The sequence below is a fragment of the Mus caroli genome, unplaced genomic scaffold (genome assembly GCF_978045245.1).
Source record: "Mus caroli unplaced genomic scaffold, Mus_caroli_1 scaffold_20, whole genome shotgun sequence".
NCBI lineage: Eukaryota > Metazoa > Chordata > Mammalia > Rodentia > Muridae > Mus > Mus caroli.
The window spans coordinates 38,367,609-38,385,490 of NW_028227275.1; the positions used below are offsets into that span (position 1 = coordinate 38,367,609).

General features: G+C 39.9%; 1 protein-coding gene across 27 annotated transcripts in view; it reads right to left on the minus strand.

Moving 5' to 3' along the window:
• Trpm3 (transient receptor potential cation channel subfamily M member 3) overlaps positions 1-17,882 on the minus strand; it is an 886,635-nt gene that overhangs the window by 276,808 nt on the left and 591,945 nt on the right. For all 27 annotated transcript variants that reach the window (XM_085834108.1, XM_085834113.1, XM_085834114.1 and 24 more), the window contains exons 4-6: positions 17,613-17,826; positions 14,121-14,245; positions 2,320-2,491 (exon numbers count right to left, since the gene is read on the minus strand). In XM_085834108.1, the coding sequence (XP_085690234.1) occupies positions 2,320-2,491; positions 14,121-14,245; positions 17,613-17,826 (511 nt within the window). The remainder of the gene's footprint in view (positions 1-2,319; positions 2,492-14,120; positions 14,246-17,612; positions 17,827-17,882) is intronic.

Consider the following 17,882-nt stretch of genomic DNA (forward strand, 5'->3'; position numbering starts at 1 on the left):
CTCTCTCTCCCATCCCCCCCATGCTTGTGTGTGTGTATGTGTGAGTGTGTATGTATGAGTGTGTGTGTGTGTGTGTGTGTGTATTTATTGCATCCCTTCCTCCAGTTCTCCTCTTGGGCCACAGCTGCAAAGATTCAAGAATGGAGTTTCCTAACATGGTTTTTTATTTCAGACTTGAGCCAACTTTGTTATTCCAGATTTCACTCAGAACTGGATGAATGTATAAAGCTGGTCTAAGTAAGCAGCCAGAGCAACAACTAGAGAGGAGGGCATAAGAACAGGAAGCTGAGAGCAGAAGGGCCTGGCACCCTAGCTCTGCCAAAAAGGTGGCTGTAGCCAGGAAGATCCATCAGGGACAAAGACAGAGAAGAGAGGTGGGATTTGAAAAAGTTGAATGAAGTTGATTCATCCCATATACAGTTACCAAACCCAGACACTATTGTGAATGCCAAGAAGTACATACTGAAAGGAGCCTGATATGGCTGTCTACTGAGAGGCTCTGTCAGAGCCTTACAAATACAGAGGCGGATGTTTGCAGCCAACCATTGGACTGAGCACAGGGTCCCCAATAGAGGAGTTAAAGAAAGGACTGAAGGAGTTGAAGGGGTTTGCAACCCCATAGGAAGAACAATAATATCAACCAACCAGACTTCCCAGCATTCCCAGGGACTAAACCATCAACAAAGGAGTACATATGACTCCAGCTGCATATGTAGCAGAGGGTGGCCTTGTCATGCATCAATGGGAGGAGAGGTCCTTGGTCCTATGAAGGCTGGATAGATGCCCCAGTGTAGGAGAATCGAGGGCGGGGAGGTGGGAGTGGGTGGGAGGGTGGAGGAACACCCTCATAGAAGCAGGGGTAGGGAGGATGTGATAGGGTGTTTCTGGGAGGGAGGGAAGGAGGGAAACCGGGAAAGGGGGTAACATTTGAAATGTAAAGAAAATATCCAATAAAAAATAAATTATGTGATTAAAACAAAAAGAAAAAAGAAAAGAAGCCGGGTGTGGTGGCGCACGCCTTTAATCCCAGCACTCGGGAGGCAGAGGCAGGAGGATTTCTGAGTTCGAGGCCAGCCTGGTCTACAAAGTGAGTTCCAGGACAGCCAGGGCTATACAGAGAAACCCTGTCTCGAAAAACAAAAAAAAAAAAAAAAAAAAAAAGAATTAAAATTATAAAAAAAAAAAAAAAAAAAAAAGAAAGAAAAAAGAAAAGAAAAACTTGAACCACATGGTGCTGAGCTTTCGATGAATAGCCAAAGGGAATCTAGCTTTTCTTGAAATTATAGGCTATGGAATTTTAATGTAACATGCAAACTTCCATTATATATATGTATATATATTATAAGGCATATATATGTGTATATACATATAAATAACATGTAAGTAATGAATTTTTTCTTGTCCCTCAAGAGTGAGAAACATACTTTACTCATAAACACCTACATGTATATATACACAAATATGTTTGTGTGTGTGTGTGTGTGTGTGTGTGTGTGACTGTGTTTACAATCTAAACTGGCAAGTCACTGAAGCCTCACAAAGCACTTTGTGGAAAGGAAAGTTTTTTTGTTTTGTTTTGTTTTGTTTTGTTTTATTTTGTTTTGTTTTGTTTTTCTGAGAGGACCCTTAGTAGATTATCAGGGGAGCATTCTTTCTTTTCATAGCCAAATGTTTATTCGACAACTTCAGTACAGAGCTCACAAGTCCTTCAGAGGAATTTTATAGCCATCAGATATATAGCACACAGCACACAGCACACATGCATACTCATATTAAAATGCACGCACAGCTGGAGATGATAAATACAGATGGACATAAGTGTAAAGCAGGGGTAGGTAGAGTTGGAGCAAGATGCCTGCCCAGTATGCTTTAGTTTAAAAAACATTCAACTCCTTTGAGACCCCTCTGTGCTAAGATCAAAGCCTGATTTGTTTTGCCTTTTTTTAGTCACAAGCACAAAAAAAAAATAGGCTTACTAAATAGCAGCTATTTCTCTGGGGTGCCTTTCTTCTCTGGGGTACTGTGGAAGGAAGTAGGAAAAGTTTCAGAGAAAGCTTATCTGCATTCCTAAACCCCAGCTGGAGATGAATTCTCTATGTGTGAAGAAATGAGCTTGAACCCATTAATTGTGTTAGTATTCTCAGACTTCCTCTTGTGTTCCCCTGGATAACTTCCTCTCTGTCTCCCCATTGGCCCAGAAGGAAGGATGACTGGTGCCTACAGTGTCCTTGAGTTTTCCTCTCCTTGATGCATAGGATACACAAACATTTAGCACTAGTTTTCTAGTCAGTGCAGTAGTCACAGAGTGGCTTAACTTACTTGTGTTTATCTTCTGGAGTGAAATGTGCTTTTCCAGTTGTCTTCGGAGTTTCACCTCTGCTCCGTATTTCCCCGTGGTCCCATTGTCAGCCAGGATGAAGTGGGAGTGCATGCTATTGAGAACGGTGAGCTTGCTCATAGGATTGGACATGGTCTGGTATGGTCGGACTACCTACAGGCAGCAAAAGGAAGGCAGAGTCAGAAAGGTGGAAACAGGATGTGAGACATAGGAAGAGAGAGATTGAAAGAAGGCATGATGGTACCAAATCTGAGTTTATGCCTTCATTATATTAAAGACCTGTGTGCTGATGACTGTTTAAGTCAAACTGACATTTTGTTACTGAGGCAAAAATAGCTTTTTTTAAGTTTAACTAAGATGTTTCCCTTTTCCCTTCGTCTGTCATATCTGTGGTTTAATAGGTCCTGTAGATGTCATTATTCTGGAGATCAGTTTCAGGAGTTGGGGGAAGGGTTTTAGTCTCTCTTTAATTAATTAATTAGTTAATTAATTAATTCATTTATATCCTAATATCAGGTGCCCTGTGTATCAACACACCCTGGCACATCAAATCACTGCAGGACTGGGTATATTCTCTCCCACTGAGGCCAGAAAAGGCGGCCCAGTTAGGGGAATTTGTTGATCCTCACTTAGGAACCAGAAGCTCTGTTACTTAAAACCAACACTATCCTTGATCGATTTCTTAAGTACCATACAGCCCGAGTATAACATAACAGTCTAATGAGATGAAAATAAATCAGGCCTAAAAGTTTATCACTCTCATTTTGATTTTTAATTTCAGTAATGAATTGCACTCCATAAAATAGAGCAATTTCAATATAGTCTCTGATATTTTTTTTTTTTTTGCTATCAAAAGCCATATCTGTCATGAGCTAGCTGCTTTTTATATAGCATATGCATTCCGTGTTATAATCCCACCTTACACATTATGTTTAGTTTTTAGATCGGAAAGTAAAGAAATAGGCAAGTTATCTAAAAATTTAGACAAATAATCAGAACTTGTATCCAAGCCTGATTCAAAATTCTGAGATTCTTCTTCTTCCCCTATTAGACAAAATCAGACACACAGGATATTGGCAAACTATTGCCAAAATATCTAGGTTGGAGCTTCAGCTGGAGAGGATGAAGAGAGGCCATTCAGGAGGTTCACTGATGCAAGCCTCAGCTTGGTGACTCCTGCACAGAATCACTGAAATTGGCAGGACAGAAATAGATGCTACTGGGTTCTTACTTTTGTGCTTTTGTATGGTGCATCCATTAATTACACAGATGAGATGCACTTGCCTCTCCCAGCATATAATAACTCACCATACAATAGACGAGTAAGATGGAATCGTGCATTAAACACATTACAGAGTGATTTAGTAAGGGCAGTTTGCAATTGTGAAGAGCTCATGTAAGTCATTTTTCAGACCTTGATCCTGATTCAAAACCCACAGTCCGATGTGCCTGGAAGATGAAATGTACTCAGTAAATTGAGTGAACCAGCAAACCTGAGAGAGGCATGCTTTTGTTCAAACCTGGGAATGCAATGGATCCTTTCTTTACAGAATTGTTAGGGAGCTGATCTGATTTAAATTTAAAATATGAATATGATTCCGAGCTTTTGAAATGGTTTTCAGTCCTGTTATATGTGTTTCTGTTTTTAAATATAGCATTGATATGATGCCAAGGCAGAGTTTCATTTTAATTGCTCCTTGTTGATTTTGGAATCTGATAAGCTTGATTATGGACTCTAATAACCCTGTGGGCAGTGGTCAACTGCTGCCTTGTCCAGAAGATGACGTGGGATTCTTCCAAAATGGAGAGGCCTGTCTTGCAAAGCCTGTTCTGCACTCCCAAGCACTGGAAGAATGGGTGGCTTGTGGTTGAAATTCCCATTCGTTGCCACTCATAGTTGATCATAAAACATTCATCTTACAGGGGAGTGCATGCTAATAAATATTAATGCTTTGCAGAAAGGCTGAGCCGAAAGACTTTCTCCTCTCCTGAAAGTGCCTCTGCACTGTGCATTTGGGCAAAGGAAAATGCTTCAGTTGCTATGCTGATTTTCAGTGGCAGCTCCTGAGGACTCAGTGCCAAGGGGGTGGGGAAGGCACAGCAGCTCTATGAGGGGAAAGGGAGACTGGAGTTTTGGAGAATAAACAATATGTGACAATGGACACTAGTCATTTGTGCTGCTTTCCTGTCTATTTGCTTCCTTCCTTCCCTTCCTCCCCCAACATTATGTTTCAGGAAATATTAAAGAAAAATGGTACCATCCCGAGCTATACCCAACTACTCTCTGCCCATGGTCTTGATGCCTCTAGGCTAGACCCAGTCGGAGGTCTTCCCTTCTCCAGTTTGCCCCTGACCACAGTGGATGGATGGCTTGGAATGTGAACAGAATCCACCACAAGATAACCTCGAGATGGGCAGTCTCTGCTTGGGGCTAGCCATGGAGGCAGCGGGGGCCTGAGAGTGACCTGCAATAGCACTAGATAGTACCATTTTTAAAATATTTCCCGCAACAACATTAATTTATGAATCTACTTAAAGGCTATTAGTGAAAGTTAAATCTTCAAGTGGGGGAAAAAAACGGATTGAAAATCATTGGGAATGCAACTGAAATTGCATCAGAAATTAGAAGGCAATTTCATTGTCCACTTAGGACAGTCACATCTCTCTTTTTCCATTATGGAATCCTAAGCCCACTGGTTCTTCAGTCTCTAGACATGTGATAACCTTCTCTTGTTAAACAGGCTCAGCAGTGCCTACAGGATGCTGGACATCTGCATCGGCCAAGGTCAAACTGTCAAATTTGGATTTCTTCATTACCTGAATCCCTTTTCTTTTGATCTTCTATGTAGCAAGTTATAGGTTGCCATACTTTGGCAGAGAGGTTGTCTGCCAAACAATAGAGGAAATCTGAAAAATGTGTAAAATTGCTCAGTGTTTCTGTCCTCCTTAGAGGAAGCTTTACCGAATCCTGGAACGTCCCCAACCACATAAATCAAGGATGGAATTGCAGTTCTGTCTATGGCTGTTGGAACCCTGAGTCTCTTAATTTGTAAAAGGGACATGATAAAACTACTGACCTCAGGGGGACTGGCTTAGATTACATGTGCAAAGTACCAGGCACAATGCCCAGCTTCTGGCAAGCATTGTAGAATATTAATTCCTTACCCAGCTCTACTCTGTCTTACCAACTATATGTTTCCAGTTGTAAAACAGCAATCAGAACATAATGTGGGACAGACCACTCGCCTTTGTTTTACCCAAGAGATTTAGAGCGATGGAAAGCAAGAGGGGAAAATCAACCATCTTTGACAAAATGCAAAGTGTGATTTGTCCCATCCCTCCAGGCATCGGAGATGATGGCTTGGAACTAGTTGTTGATTAACTGAGACTTTGGAAATAACTTCCATCCTTCCGAGAAACATATTTCGGTCTGACTTGCCTACCAAATCCACTTAATATTCCTCATTACAAACATGCCTGCAGTCTTTTTCTATTCGAGTTAACGTCTCTCTATATACAAAAATTTCCTGATGCCTCTTATGTATTTTCCAAATCGAACAAACACTACTCTTTTTTTTTTTAATAACAGAAATACAAATAAACTTCTCCTTCTGAGAGGTTTTGGAGGCAGCAGAGCCATTTTCGCTGTTAAGAGCTTATAGGGGGAGGGGCGATGGCTGTCTTTGGAGGTGTGTATTGTTGAGTGTGCTGGTGATGTTTTCATGGTACACTGGGTGACTGTGCATGCTTCTCAATGGGGACTTGGGAGAGAGGTAAGTCACAAAGCCCCAAAGCCTCCACTGGGTAAGGTGTTTCACCTTTTCTTCCTAAAAAAGACAGGAAAATGGAGGTCACATACTCCTTGGAAGCGCTGCAAAGCAGACACCCATATCATTTCTTGTGTTTCATCTTTGAGATTATAACACGAACTGAAGAAGGATGAATAATGTCCCAAAGGCCTTTTAATCGGTTTTCATGACGAACAAGTCAATCAACTTAGAAGTGGACTTTAGAACCTCTGGCTATCACTGATCATAGTGCATGTAAGTAATGCATCCCCTGCCCCTTGTCCCTCAAGAGTAAGTGAGAACAAACCTTTACTCACTAACCTATTGCATACCATTTAGTATTATACTGGGTGTTTGATAGAATTCTGGTCCATGCCTTTTTATACCTTAGTTATGAAAGAGAGCACCTCTTTGGAGTGGGGGATGTTGCAAGGGTTTATACATGGCATTAGCAGGAAGCATCCTTTATGTGTTGGTCACAGACTGATACATTTGTAATCTGCATGGGCTTAAATTAGCCATTTGCAGTTTGGTCTAGAGTAGCTGCTGGAGTTTTTCTATGTATTTCCAGGCATGCCTTGGATTCATTTAGGAGCATTTCAGGAAACCAGCATATAGGGACTATAGTTTAGTTTCTACAGCTACTACCTTGTAACCTTGGGCAGATATCTGTGTTTCTCTGCTCATTAATTCATAAACTTCTTGAGGAAATGCAGCCTGTGATGGTGGCACTATGCTGATCTGAGGACATGCCTGATCATGTTTCAAGATAATATCTCCTGATAAATGTTCAAGATACGCTGAGTTTTCTTATCTGTAAAGTACAGGACTTATCGTTTCTGGGAGCTTCCTGACTTTAATACTTGAGTCTGTCTAAGCTGTGTTAAAGGTGTTCTTCTTAATTCAAGTCAGTGCCAAACAATGGCCTAAGATTGATGTTGACTACAAAAGTAAAATCTCACCCTTTCTTATTCATCAAAACCTTTTCCCTCTTCTGGTGCTTTGCGCAGTGCAATGGCAATTTGGTCACCTGAGATTCCTTTTTCCTAATAGATTTGAGTTGCGCTAAATTAGGTTTCTAAGCCATCAATCAGGGGCCTTCTGCAGTTCCAAGTCCATTTCTTAATGACTTGTGTATCCACGTGTTCCAGGCAGCAGAGTAGGGCACACATGGCTTGAATAGTTATTTCCTTCTCTTAAGAGCAACCTAGCTTTAATGTATACCGGAAGAACACGAGCATTCATTGGCCATGTCTAGCATGCCTTGCGTGGTGAGGACAAAATCTCAGGGAGTGATGTTCTATGTTTATTTTATCCAGGAAGTATAAGGCTTTACGATGTAAGGCGTCTTGGCCAAATGTATTCCATCAGCCACGTGTCAATCTGAAGTTTCTATAGAAGTCCCCGCATGGTAGGAAGGCAAACCAAGAACTGTCTCCTTTTAAATTCATAGAGGATACTGTGGCTGGCTTTGCTGCTGGGCATTTTGTTAATGCCTCATCTGGCTTTGGAATCCACCAGACAGCTGAGCACACTGTTTCCAGCAGAGCTATCTAGAATGGTTATAGTTATATGGAGTTTTTTCAAAAGAGGTACTAGCAGGGAGCCAGACGGGGTTGCACTTTGGTGAGAGAAATAAAAGGAGTGTAGAGATTCTCCATGTCCTTATCTGGCGCCTGCATCTGCTGGGGAAAAGGGTACTGCTGAGAAGCAGGAAGCTACCTCAAGGTTCAGCAGTCCACACAAGGAGCCAGCCAGTAAAAACCCAAGGACCCATTTCAAAGAGCGCCCAGATCCCTGAGCTGTGGGACCCTTCTGCAACACTTTGAAAATGTGTTCCTTGCTGTGTGTCATACAGAGTGTTTGTGGCCCTCACTTCATACTTTACGCTTAAATAGACTCACCTCCCTTTGGCCCATCCTGAGAGGAGCCAACTACTAGCAGTGAGGAAAGGCTCTGAAAAGAGGTTCCTGTCTCCAGCAGTCACCAGGTTCCCGATGGGGGTGGATTTAAACTGTGCTTAGAAGTTCTTTGAAACTCTTCTCTCAATGTGTGCAATGACTCACTTCTAAGGGATAACGTTAAAAACTGAGTGTGTGTAACCATAAAAGGAGTTTCTCTCAGTTTGCTTTCTGTCAGCTCATTTACTCCAGAGGAAGTTGGTGCCATGTTGGGAAGATGGTTTCACAGCTCCATGATTCATGTGATCAGGAACGACAAATAGCAACAGGCTAGGAAGCAAGCTATGAAGAGAGCATAGTAGCCTCCGACTATGGAGCTGCCCAGCTGTCATGTGACCATCACCTCAAGAGACCTAAGCTCACAGGTAAGCCATTTACAGATTCCTCCCTCAGTAACTAAGAAATCAGTCTGTTACTTAAGCCATTAAGTTTGAAGGTCATTTTTATGTATCCATAGGTGAAACGATCTTGCCTTTCTTTCAGATTTTTGAAGTATCCCTTTTCCTCTTTTTCTGGACTGTTGTAAATAGTCTCATGACGCTGGTACCCCTCTGCCTCTAGGCATGAACCCTCCGTGTTGCCTGAAATTCATGCCCTGTGCTTTTGATTAGTTTATGATGAGCATCCTGCAGCCTCTTAACACTGCTCACTGGAATCCTTCCCCTTTCTACTTGGCAGATAATCTGACTTCAGTTCTTGTTAGTTGGTTATGGTAACCCTATGCCTTATGTATTTTCTGTGTCTATATACACTGAGGCTAGTTTTAAAATCAACGTATTAAGATAAAATCTCCCACACACAAAGGTTCAACTTGTCATTTTTTTTTCAACTTTACAATGCTACAAAACACAATACATATTCAGTAGAGACTACTAAGTTTATTCTTTTATTTTTTCAGGTTAGTGATTTTCTGTTATGATGTTTTTGTAGTGGTAGAAAACCATAGCATCCAGGTGTTTGAATGATTAGAAAGGTAAGTGATTGGTTTAGTACTCTATAGTGTACCGTGGCTGGTAAACTATATAAACTATTCAACATTTTACTTAAAAATAGGCTCAACTGTAGGTTAATGTCAGTATCCTGAGCAGCTTAGGGTTGACTGGCCTAAACTATGATGTCCATTGGGGTAGACACATTTCAATTTACACTATTCATGACTTTCAATGAGATTATGGTACATAACCTATCATAAGTGACACAATCTGTACTCTAAAGAGTAGCTGAGGCACAAACCTTAAAGGACCATGCACTCAAATCAATGATGGTTGTTTTGCTAGAAATACAGTACTGATTGGTGGGTACTCTATTTTTTCTTATTCTCTGAAACATCAATACCATGTGTTGTTTAATCCCTTACATCCTAACTCCCATAGACTACCCATCTTATCTCCACATTCCCTGAAACATCAGTACCATCTATGATGCTTTAATCCCTCATGCTGATTCCTGTGGACAGCCCATCTCTCTTTGGGATCATCCATGCTGCTTTTCTTCTCGTGAGTGTGCTTGCCTTTTTGTTACTCCACAAAGCAGTTTCAGCCAATATTCCAGTGATATCTAACAGCCCCAAGTCCCTACCATCTCAGTCTGTCAGTAGCATGGGGCTCCAATGCCCAGCCTTCCATTGGCCTCCATAACTCATTATTCAACTCCTATATCTCAGCCATTTATACAACCCCTTTGCTGGCTCTTCGCTCTACTTGGCCATTAAATTATGGAGATCGTCAGGGCCTCAGCCTTCTTTTCCTTACTATTGCCTTCCCATGGGGATGCCAACCGCTGGGATGGCCTGATTGTCATCTATCCGAGATGACTTCCAAACCTAAGCTCATAGGCTAATCTTTCTGCTTCTTCCTCATATGCTGAGTAGTATTCCAGAAATTCTCTTGGCAATATCTAAAAGGAACTTCAAAGTGAACACTCCCAAGTCCAAACTCATCATTACTGTCACCAAAGCTGCCTTTCTGAAGCACGTGACCCTAACTGCTGCCATGGCAGTTTGCCCAGAATCTGTGTGGTCTAGGCTCAGCAAGTATTGGCCCTGTTCTGTACATCTAACAGATGTAGGTGGGTTTCCTTACCTCTGACCTTTTCCTCTAGCATCCTCTGGGTAAGCCTTATCTAACACAGTCCAACAAATCTCATGCTGAGGCTACTTCCTGTTGGGAGGATTTTTTTTGGTTTTTGTTTTGAGTTTACAGTATGAAGTCATATTTGGCTTGTCCCCAGGATAACTAGCAAATGTGTTGAGTTGCTAACTACATCCAATTTAGCAATCAATTATATATTGACCTTGGCTTAAAATGCAAAGATAGCATTAAAAAAAGACACCTTTCTAAGAGTTCTTCAAAGCTATAAAAGCTCCAGGAGATGAACTTGTAATTTATTGATGTATAATATTGAAAAGAAATATAGAGGAGGAACTATATTGTCAGAAAATTGCCAGGCATAATATTTGCCCTTAAGTTAAAATGAAAACATACCTTTGCTTCTGATTATGAATATTTAATTTGGCATAGGTCTGATTAATCTGGTTTGCCTAGAGACAAAGATTTTAGAAATTTTCAGTCATCTCTTATAATTCTGGCAAAGTAGTTTTCCAAAAGTAAGGAATATAAATTTAAAATGTGTTAAGTGAGAATGAGAATTTGCTAGAAGTTCTTTCCTGACTTCACACTCCTGATACTTTTATAATTATCTGTCTAAGCCAAGATTTTTATTTTTCAGGACAATGAAGAGGTTTAGTTATCTACTGAGTATATTTTCAAGTTTAATTTGTAGGTGTTAAGATATTTACCAGTGCCCCAAATAACAGCAAAAAAAAAAATCCACTGTTGAGTATTTTTTCAGGTCCCTTGATATAATAAATATTATAACAGTGATCTCTGGAAATAAAGGGTTGGGCTTTTGGTTTTAGTTCATGGATCATTTACTTAACCCTGCGAAGCTATTCCATTTCAGGACATACTCAGTAAATTACAGTTAGCATCATCATGATTCTACCTAGAGAAGCTATGGCAACAGAGAAACTATTTTTATAATTTACCTAGGGATAAAGAAATGATAACATGAAGCATTTATATGTTCTGTCAATGCCTTGTATTCTCATGCAAAGTATAATGCTAAGGTTTAAAAACAAACTAAACCACATTGTATTTTCTAGGCACTCTTACACTGATGAAATGAACTAAAAGTTTATGAACCCTCCCACCCCAATTCTATCATCGAAATCCTAACCTACAGGGTGATGGTGTTCAGAGGTGAGGAGCTAATTGTGTCATGAGGGTTGAACCCTCAAGTATGGCGTCTACTTGAATTAAAATCCTAATAAAGAGGGACTCCCAGAGAGATCCTCAGTGTCTTTCACCAGGTAAGGTTCCAATGAAAAGGACCCCTGCAGCCACAGAACTTCAGATGTGCTTAGAGATAAAATTGTCATAAAGTGGAGAGCAGAGAAAGTGTTATCATTACATGTTCTATATTTCCCCATGTAGTCTAGATTCCATCACTCCCAATTCATCTTCATTATGGAACATTTATTAAGATTGAGGACCTGGATTAAGTTCTAAGAATCCTGCCCCTGATGTATCCTGCCCAGGCTTTTTTCAAATTTGAGATTCTCCAGCACCATAGCTGGCCTTGTCTTTTATTCTATAAAAGAAATAATAAAAGAATAGTACCTCTATTCTAATGAAAAACTTGAAAAACAAAGACTATTATAACAAGAGAGCCAAGTAAATTCTATGCATATTGTAGCTCATCAGATCAAAATTCAATAAACCTCGGTGACAGATTTATTGACTAGCTAGACTATAATTATGTTTTCAGTGTACTCCGTAACCTGCCATTTTAATTTCCATGGAAAAAAGGAAATTTTGACTATATATCTTTTTAAAACTGGACCTGACTCATATGGGTTGCTTCTATGTACTAGTTGGGTTGAGCAGGACTTTCTGTCTACAGCACAGATCAAATCCAAGTCCTCCTTTTCCAACGTCCACTCTTTCCGATCTTAGTAGTGGTTCTGACATCAGCTTTTTAAAAGCTTCTGTGTATAGGAGAGACCAAGGTGTGCTCGTTTACCTGCGCCTTGCCTATTTTACCTGATGTCATCAATTCCTTTTTACTGTTAATGACAGGATCTCCTTTATGGCCAGGTAATATTTAATTATATATATATATATATATATATATGTATATATGTATGCATATATAATATGTTTATAAAATCTTTGTTACATACACACACATATAATCTTTATTCAAGAATTTGTTGCTGGGCATCTGGACTAGTTCCTTATGTATTGTGACTAGTGTGGCAGGCTTTGGTGTGCTAATTTGCCTATATATCTATATCTGTATCTGTATCTGTATCTGTATCTGTATCTGTATCTGTATCTGTATCTGTATCTGTATCTGTATCTGTATCTGTATCTGTATCTGTATCTGTATCTGTATCTGTATCTGTATCTGATCTGTATCTCTATCTATCTATCTATCTATCTATCTATCTATCTATCTATCTATCTATCTATCTATCTATCTCTCTATCTATCTATACCATATATATATTTTTTTTTAGTTTTTGAGGAATCTCTATATTGCTCTGCGTAATAGCTGGAATAATTTATAATACCATCACCAGTATATGAGTTTCATCTCTGTGTATCTTTGCCAGAATGTGTTATTTATTTTGTAATACCAGTTTTCATTATAGCTGGGATTTCTATTTCCCTAATGGCCAGTGCTATTCAGTGTTTTACTGTATTAAATAACTCGTTTGTTTTCCCGTTTTAGAGTTAGATTTGTCTCACTCGTTTTTAGATTCTATATACTCCAGCCCTTAATTCTTTGTCAGACAAGTGATGGCAAATATTCTGTCTCATTCTATATGCTGCCTTTTCATCCTATTGCTTCTTGTGCTGTGAAGTCATGAGTTTGAGTTCATCCCAGCTTGTAAAGCTTTACTTTGGTTTTCTGCCACTACAGGTCCTCTGCAGAGAACCACTGCCCCTCTAGAGGCCTTGAAGTGCTCCCTCTTTTTCAAGTTCTAGTGGCTTCAGAGATCACGTTTAAGGCTTTGCTTACCCCCTCTCTTCCATTAAAATGATTTTTCCCTCTTATTGAAAATTGGTTCTTTTCTCACATAATATATCCTGATTACTATTTCTCCTCCCTCTACTCTCAGTTTCTCCCCCATCTCCCCTTCCATCTGGTTCCATCTCAAGTACAGAGTGGGAGATATGGGTCCAATTTGAATCCTTTGGGGACATGCATGATTTGTACAGTGAGCACTTTCAGTGCCTCTGTTAAGCATTGGTTACGTGTGGAGGCATGACATCTCTGTTCAGTTTTGGTGGCCATTTGTCTCCTTCTTTGCCAGTGCCATACTGTCCAGGATACTGCTATTCCACAGTAGTTCTTGAAATCAGATTTTGTGACATTTCCAGCTTTTACTTCCCCGGGATTCTTTTGGCTAGCTGGGGTCCCAGGATTTCACATGGACTCTAGGGTCACTATTCCTGAAGGATGTCATTGACATTTTTGATAAGGATTGCATCGAGTAGAAGGGACATTAAAAGAATATTAATTCTTCCAATCCATAAACATGAGAAGCCTGTATATTTTAATGTCTTCTTACATATATTTCATCAGTGTCTTGTAATTATTATTGAGATTTTTTCCAAGTCCTTGATTTATTCCTTAGAATTAGCCCTGGTAGCTGTTCATTGAACCTTCCAGAGTCTACCCATCTCTTGGGCTCAGAGATGACATGCTCGATCAGGCTTTTTCTGTGTTACAATATTAATCTTTTAATGAATGTCCAGTACATTTAGGTCACATTTCAATTTGGGATACTGTCGACACCCTGGTTGAAAGAACTGATAAGTAGTTTAAATTTGGAAGCCAAGGAATCATTTAGTAAACCTTTCAGAATGCAAGTTTGACTTTGAAAGACGGACTTAAAAGTATCATGCTGTATATTGCACATGCTAGGAGAAGTCACACAAGAGAGCACTCCCCAGGACTCACATCTCTTCCAATCAGGTCTTCCTGGTTTTCCACAATTCCCCAGGGGGCGATACCTATGGTACATATCTTCCCTCGAGACTTAGATGCATGGTCTTTCAAGGCATCCCCAACATGACGAATGACACCTAAGAGCCGAAAAAGAGAGAGGGGGGGATTAACTTTGTTAAGGTCAGTGACCTTTCTCTTATTCTGCCGGAAATTAATGAGTGTCTTTAACTTTGGGGGGAAATGTTAGATAGACAGTTTTGACACACTTGTATAAAAACTACACCTTTAGAAAACTCTCCATAAGATTGGTTATAATGCAGATATATTTCTCAGTACAAACTTAAACAATACATTCCTTCATTTCCCATATATACTACCTATAAAGAATATCTAATATCTATGTAGAATAAATATAATGAGAGAATGCTTTGCTTGTAAGCATAGTGATTTATTAGTATTTGAATTCTTGGAATAAAAAGCACAAACGCTAATTGACTCTATAGTCTATGAAGGGATTGGGGTCATTTCAGTAGCTATTTACCTAAGATTTTATCAACCTCGATTTCCTCTTCCTACTTATATCACATAATGTTGAAAGTCTAGTAATAATGCTATCTTACTCAATGGCAAATTTATGCTAAAATGTGTAAGTATACTTTTAATATTCATCATTTAATTTATTTCCTTCTTCTGTTAATGATTGCCTCACAGTTAAAAGCAAGGAAATTCAGATTACAACAGTAGGGGACCAGATATTGACTTTAAGAAACCATTTAAGGAATAGACAATTTCTAATCTTTTAGCTTCCTTCTTGGGCAGTCACTTCTATACACTACTTTAAGGTACATTCCCTAAACATTTACACTTATCCACATTATCCTCCTTCCCCATGACACACCCATCCTCGGTGCCATCCCTTCTATGAACTTTAACGTAGATGTAATTCCTTGAACATATAGTAGCTTGTGTGTCCTCAACAGCTCCATATTTCATTGCCACATCCTCCAGTGATGCATAATAAAATGTGACACATGTCCTTAGGCAGGAATATGGGATGGTTAGGATATTACTCAGCTTGTGGGCCCCAAGGGAAGGTCTAACTCCAAATAAGGGCCCAGAAGCCATGCATCGAACATAAGAACTCACTAAGCAGTGTTACCACGGAGACATCATACATATTTCAATGACTCAATTGTAAAATAGACATGAGACCAAATGAGCACTAATCCACAGTGCGCTGTGCCGGGACGGGAGCCTGGAGAGATGCCCTTTTCACCTGTTACCTTGTCAATGTGTCATGTAAGTGAAAATATTGCTGAATGCAACCTTCAGACAAAGATGAGTAAATCCATAAATATTAATATGCAAAACATATCAGGCCTGGGTCAGATAAGACATTTAACTGTATGTTATGCTTCTCTGCCTCAATTTTCTCTACGTGCTACCAGCTTTAATAGCCACCACTAAAGTCTCACACTCTGAAGCAGAGACAAGCTGTTTGGTCTATAGTATTTAGGATATAAATTATTTTTTCTGCTTTTGAATGCATTTTAGAGAAGAAGAAAACTAGCAATCTTTCTAAATATAGAAAATTGGTTAGAATTTCTTTTGAGCCTTGTGTGGGATGGGTCTCTCTACCTCAGAAAGCAAAAAAGACTAAAATGCTTTCTATTTAACAAAGAGGAAAATGTGTAGCCTAAAATCCAAATTGTCATTAAAATTTCTTTTTATAGGATCATCAGTAAGAGCTAACTGTGCTGGTCAGCTGAAGATGTTGCCAGCCGATAGACTGGGTTGATATTTTATAATACAGCACTGGGCATGGACCACCTACACAGACCACTGCTAAAACATGCCTGTGTAGCTGTGTGCTGACTGATCACAAAGTCTAGATATGTAGGAGATTTCAAAATTCTCACATCATCTGAGCTAAAACTCAGCTATTCTTTAGTAATAAAAAGATGTTAGTTAGACTAGTTATATCCACTAGCTTCAAATGTGCTCATGTGTACAGACTCTGAGCCTTCTGACAAATTTTCATTAGCTTTTAGATCAGGCTCTTCTCAAACTCACAAAGATCCACCTACCTATGCCTGCTGAGTTCTGGCATTAAGGCCATGTGCCACCACCCCTGGCATTGGTGTACTTTTTATAAGAATTTCTAACTCCAGGTAACAAAGTTTGCTCTGTTATCTGTTGAATACTAATCATGTTTTACAGAGAAGAACCTAACTGTAAGTGGTTATTAGAATTGATTTGATGATTATCCTCGCATCATAATATTAAAATTTATATGGCAGGTAGGAAAAGATATTTGGAATTCATGAAGGGTTGGAATTAGTCATCTACTGGTGTGGAATGTTTTAAGAAACATTTAACATTATAAACCCACATGGATCTGAAGTGATATCGAGTGATTAGGCACATGTATTGCACTTGCAAAGGATCTGAGTTTGGTGCCTTGTACCTATGTTGGGCAGTTACAACTGCATGAAACTCCAGATCCAAGAAGGATCCAATGGTTCTGGCTTCTTAGAGCACTACACTCATGTGCACAAACTCAGTCTCAGATGCACGTGCATAAATATAATTAAAAATAAAATATTTTAAATAAGTATGATATTTTGAATAATCTAGACTTAACCTTATAATTCACACCCCTGATAGAAATGGTATTAAAAAACAACTCAGGCAGGGAACATTCCCAGTGGATAAAGCAACTATCACACAAAGTATAAGGACCTGAGTTTGACTCACCAGAACCCATGTAAAAGCCAGGTACAGTTGTAGTAGTATGAGCATCTGTAGCATGCCTATAGAGGTGAGTAGCAGAGAATGGAGAGCCCCTGAAGGCTTACAGGCTAGCTAGCCTGGTGTATACAGGAGCAAACAACAGAGAAACCCTGCCTCAACAAGGTGAAAGGCAGGGGCTGACACCTGAGGTTGTCCACCTATGTGTAGTAGTCATGCCATATATTAGTTATGCATGCACTCCCTCCCTCCCTCCCTCCCTCCCTCCCTCCCTCCCTCCCTCCCTCCCTCCCTCCCTCCCTCTCTCCCTACCTCCCTCCCTCCCTCCCTTCCTCCCTTCCTCCCTTCCTTTAAAAATGTTACTTGGTACCAAGCTTACAATTGCCTAAATAAAAAGGCAGTCATTTCAATTTAAAACAAAAAGTTATCTTTTAAAAGTGTAGTGGATACGTATGATAATTTGACCTACTAAAAGCATCCTGTCAACTTCTATTAGGCATGTATACAAATTCTGCAAGTCATTAAATAGTAAAGCCATTCTTCATATGAACTTCTTCTTAGTTGAAAAATATCTGCATAGCTCTCACTAAGGCACAGGAAGGAGAAGAAGCAATAAGAGGAGGTTGGTGAGCAGGAGGGTGGGCACATATGGGTAGAGGTGAGGTAGAGAAGTGTGGACATTTTTCACTTGAGGCAAAATTATTCTGGATACAATGTGGTTGCAGCTGCCTTTCTCCATCCTACTCTGATTACCTGTGTTGACCCCTCCAGTGAAGATCCAGGCTCCAGTTGTCATGGCTGCTTTGATGAGCCCCTTCCCGAAGACTTGCTTGAGTTTGGGCTGGAGTTCAAAGTTCTGCAGCCCTCCGTGCACGGAGATGAGAAGTTTGGGAAGTTCCAGTTGCCATTCCTTGGTCATCAGGTGTAGCAAGAGATCAGGTTTCGTATCAAAAGATACTCGGACATACTAGAATAAAGATTGACAATTAGGGAGATGGGCAAAGCTGCCTGAAGCTGCTTGTC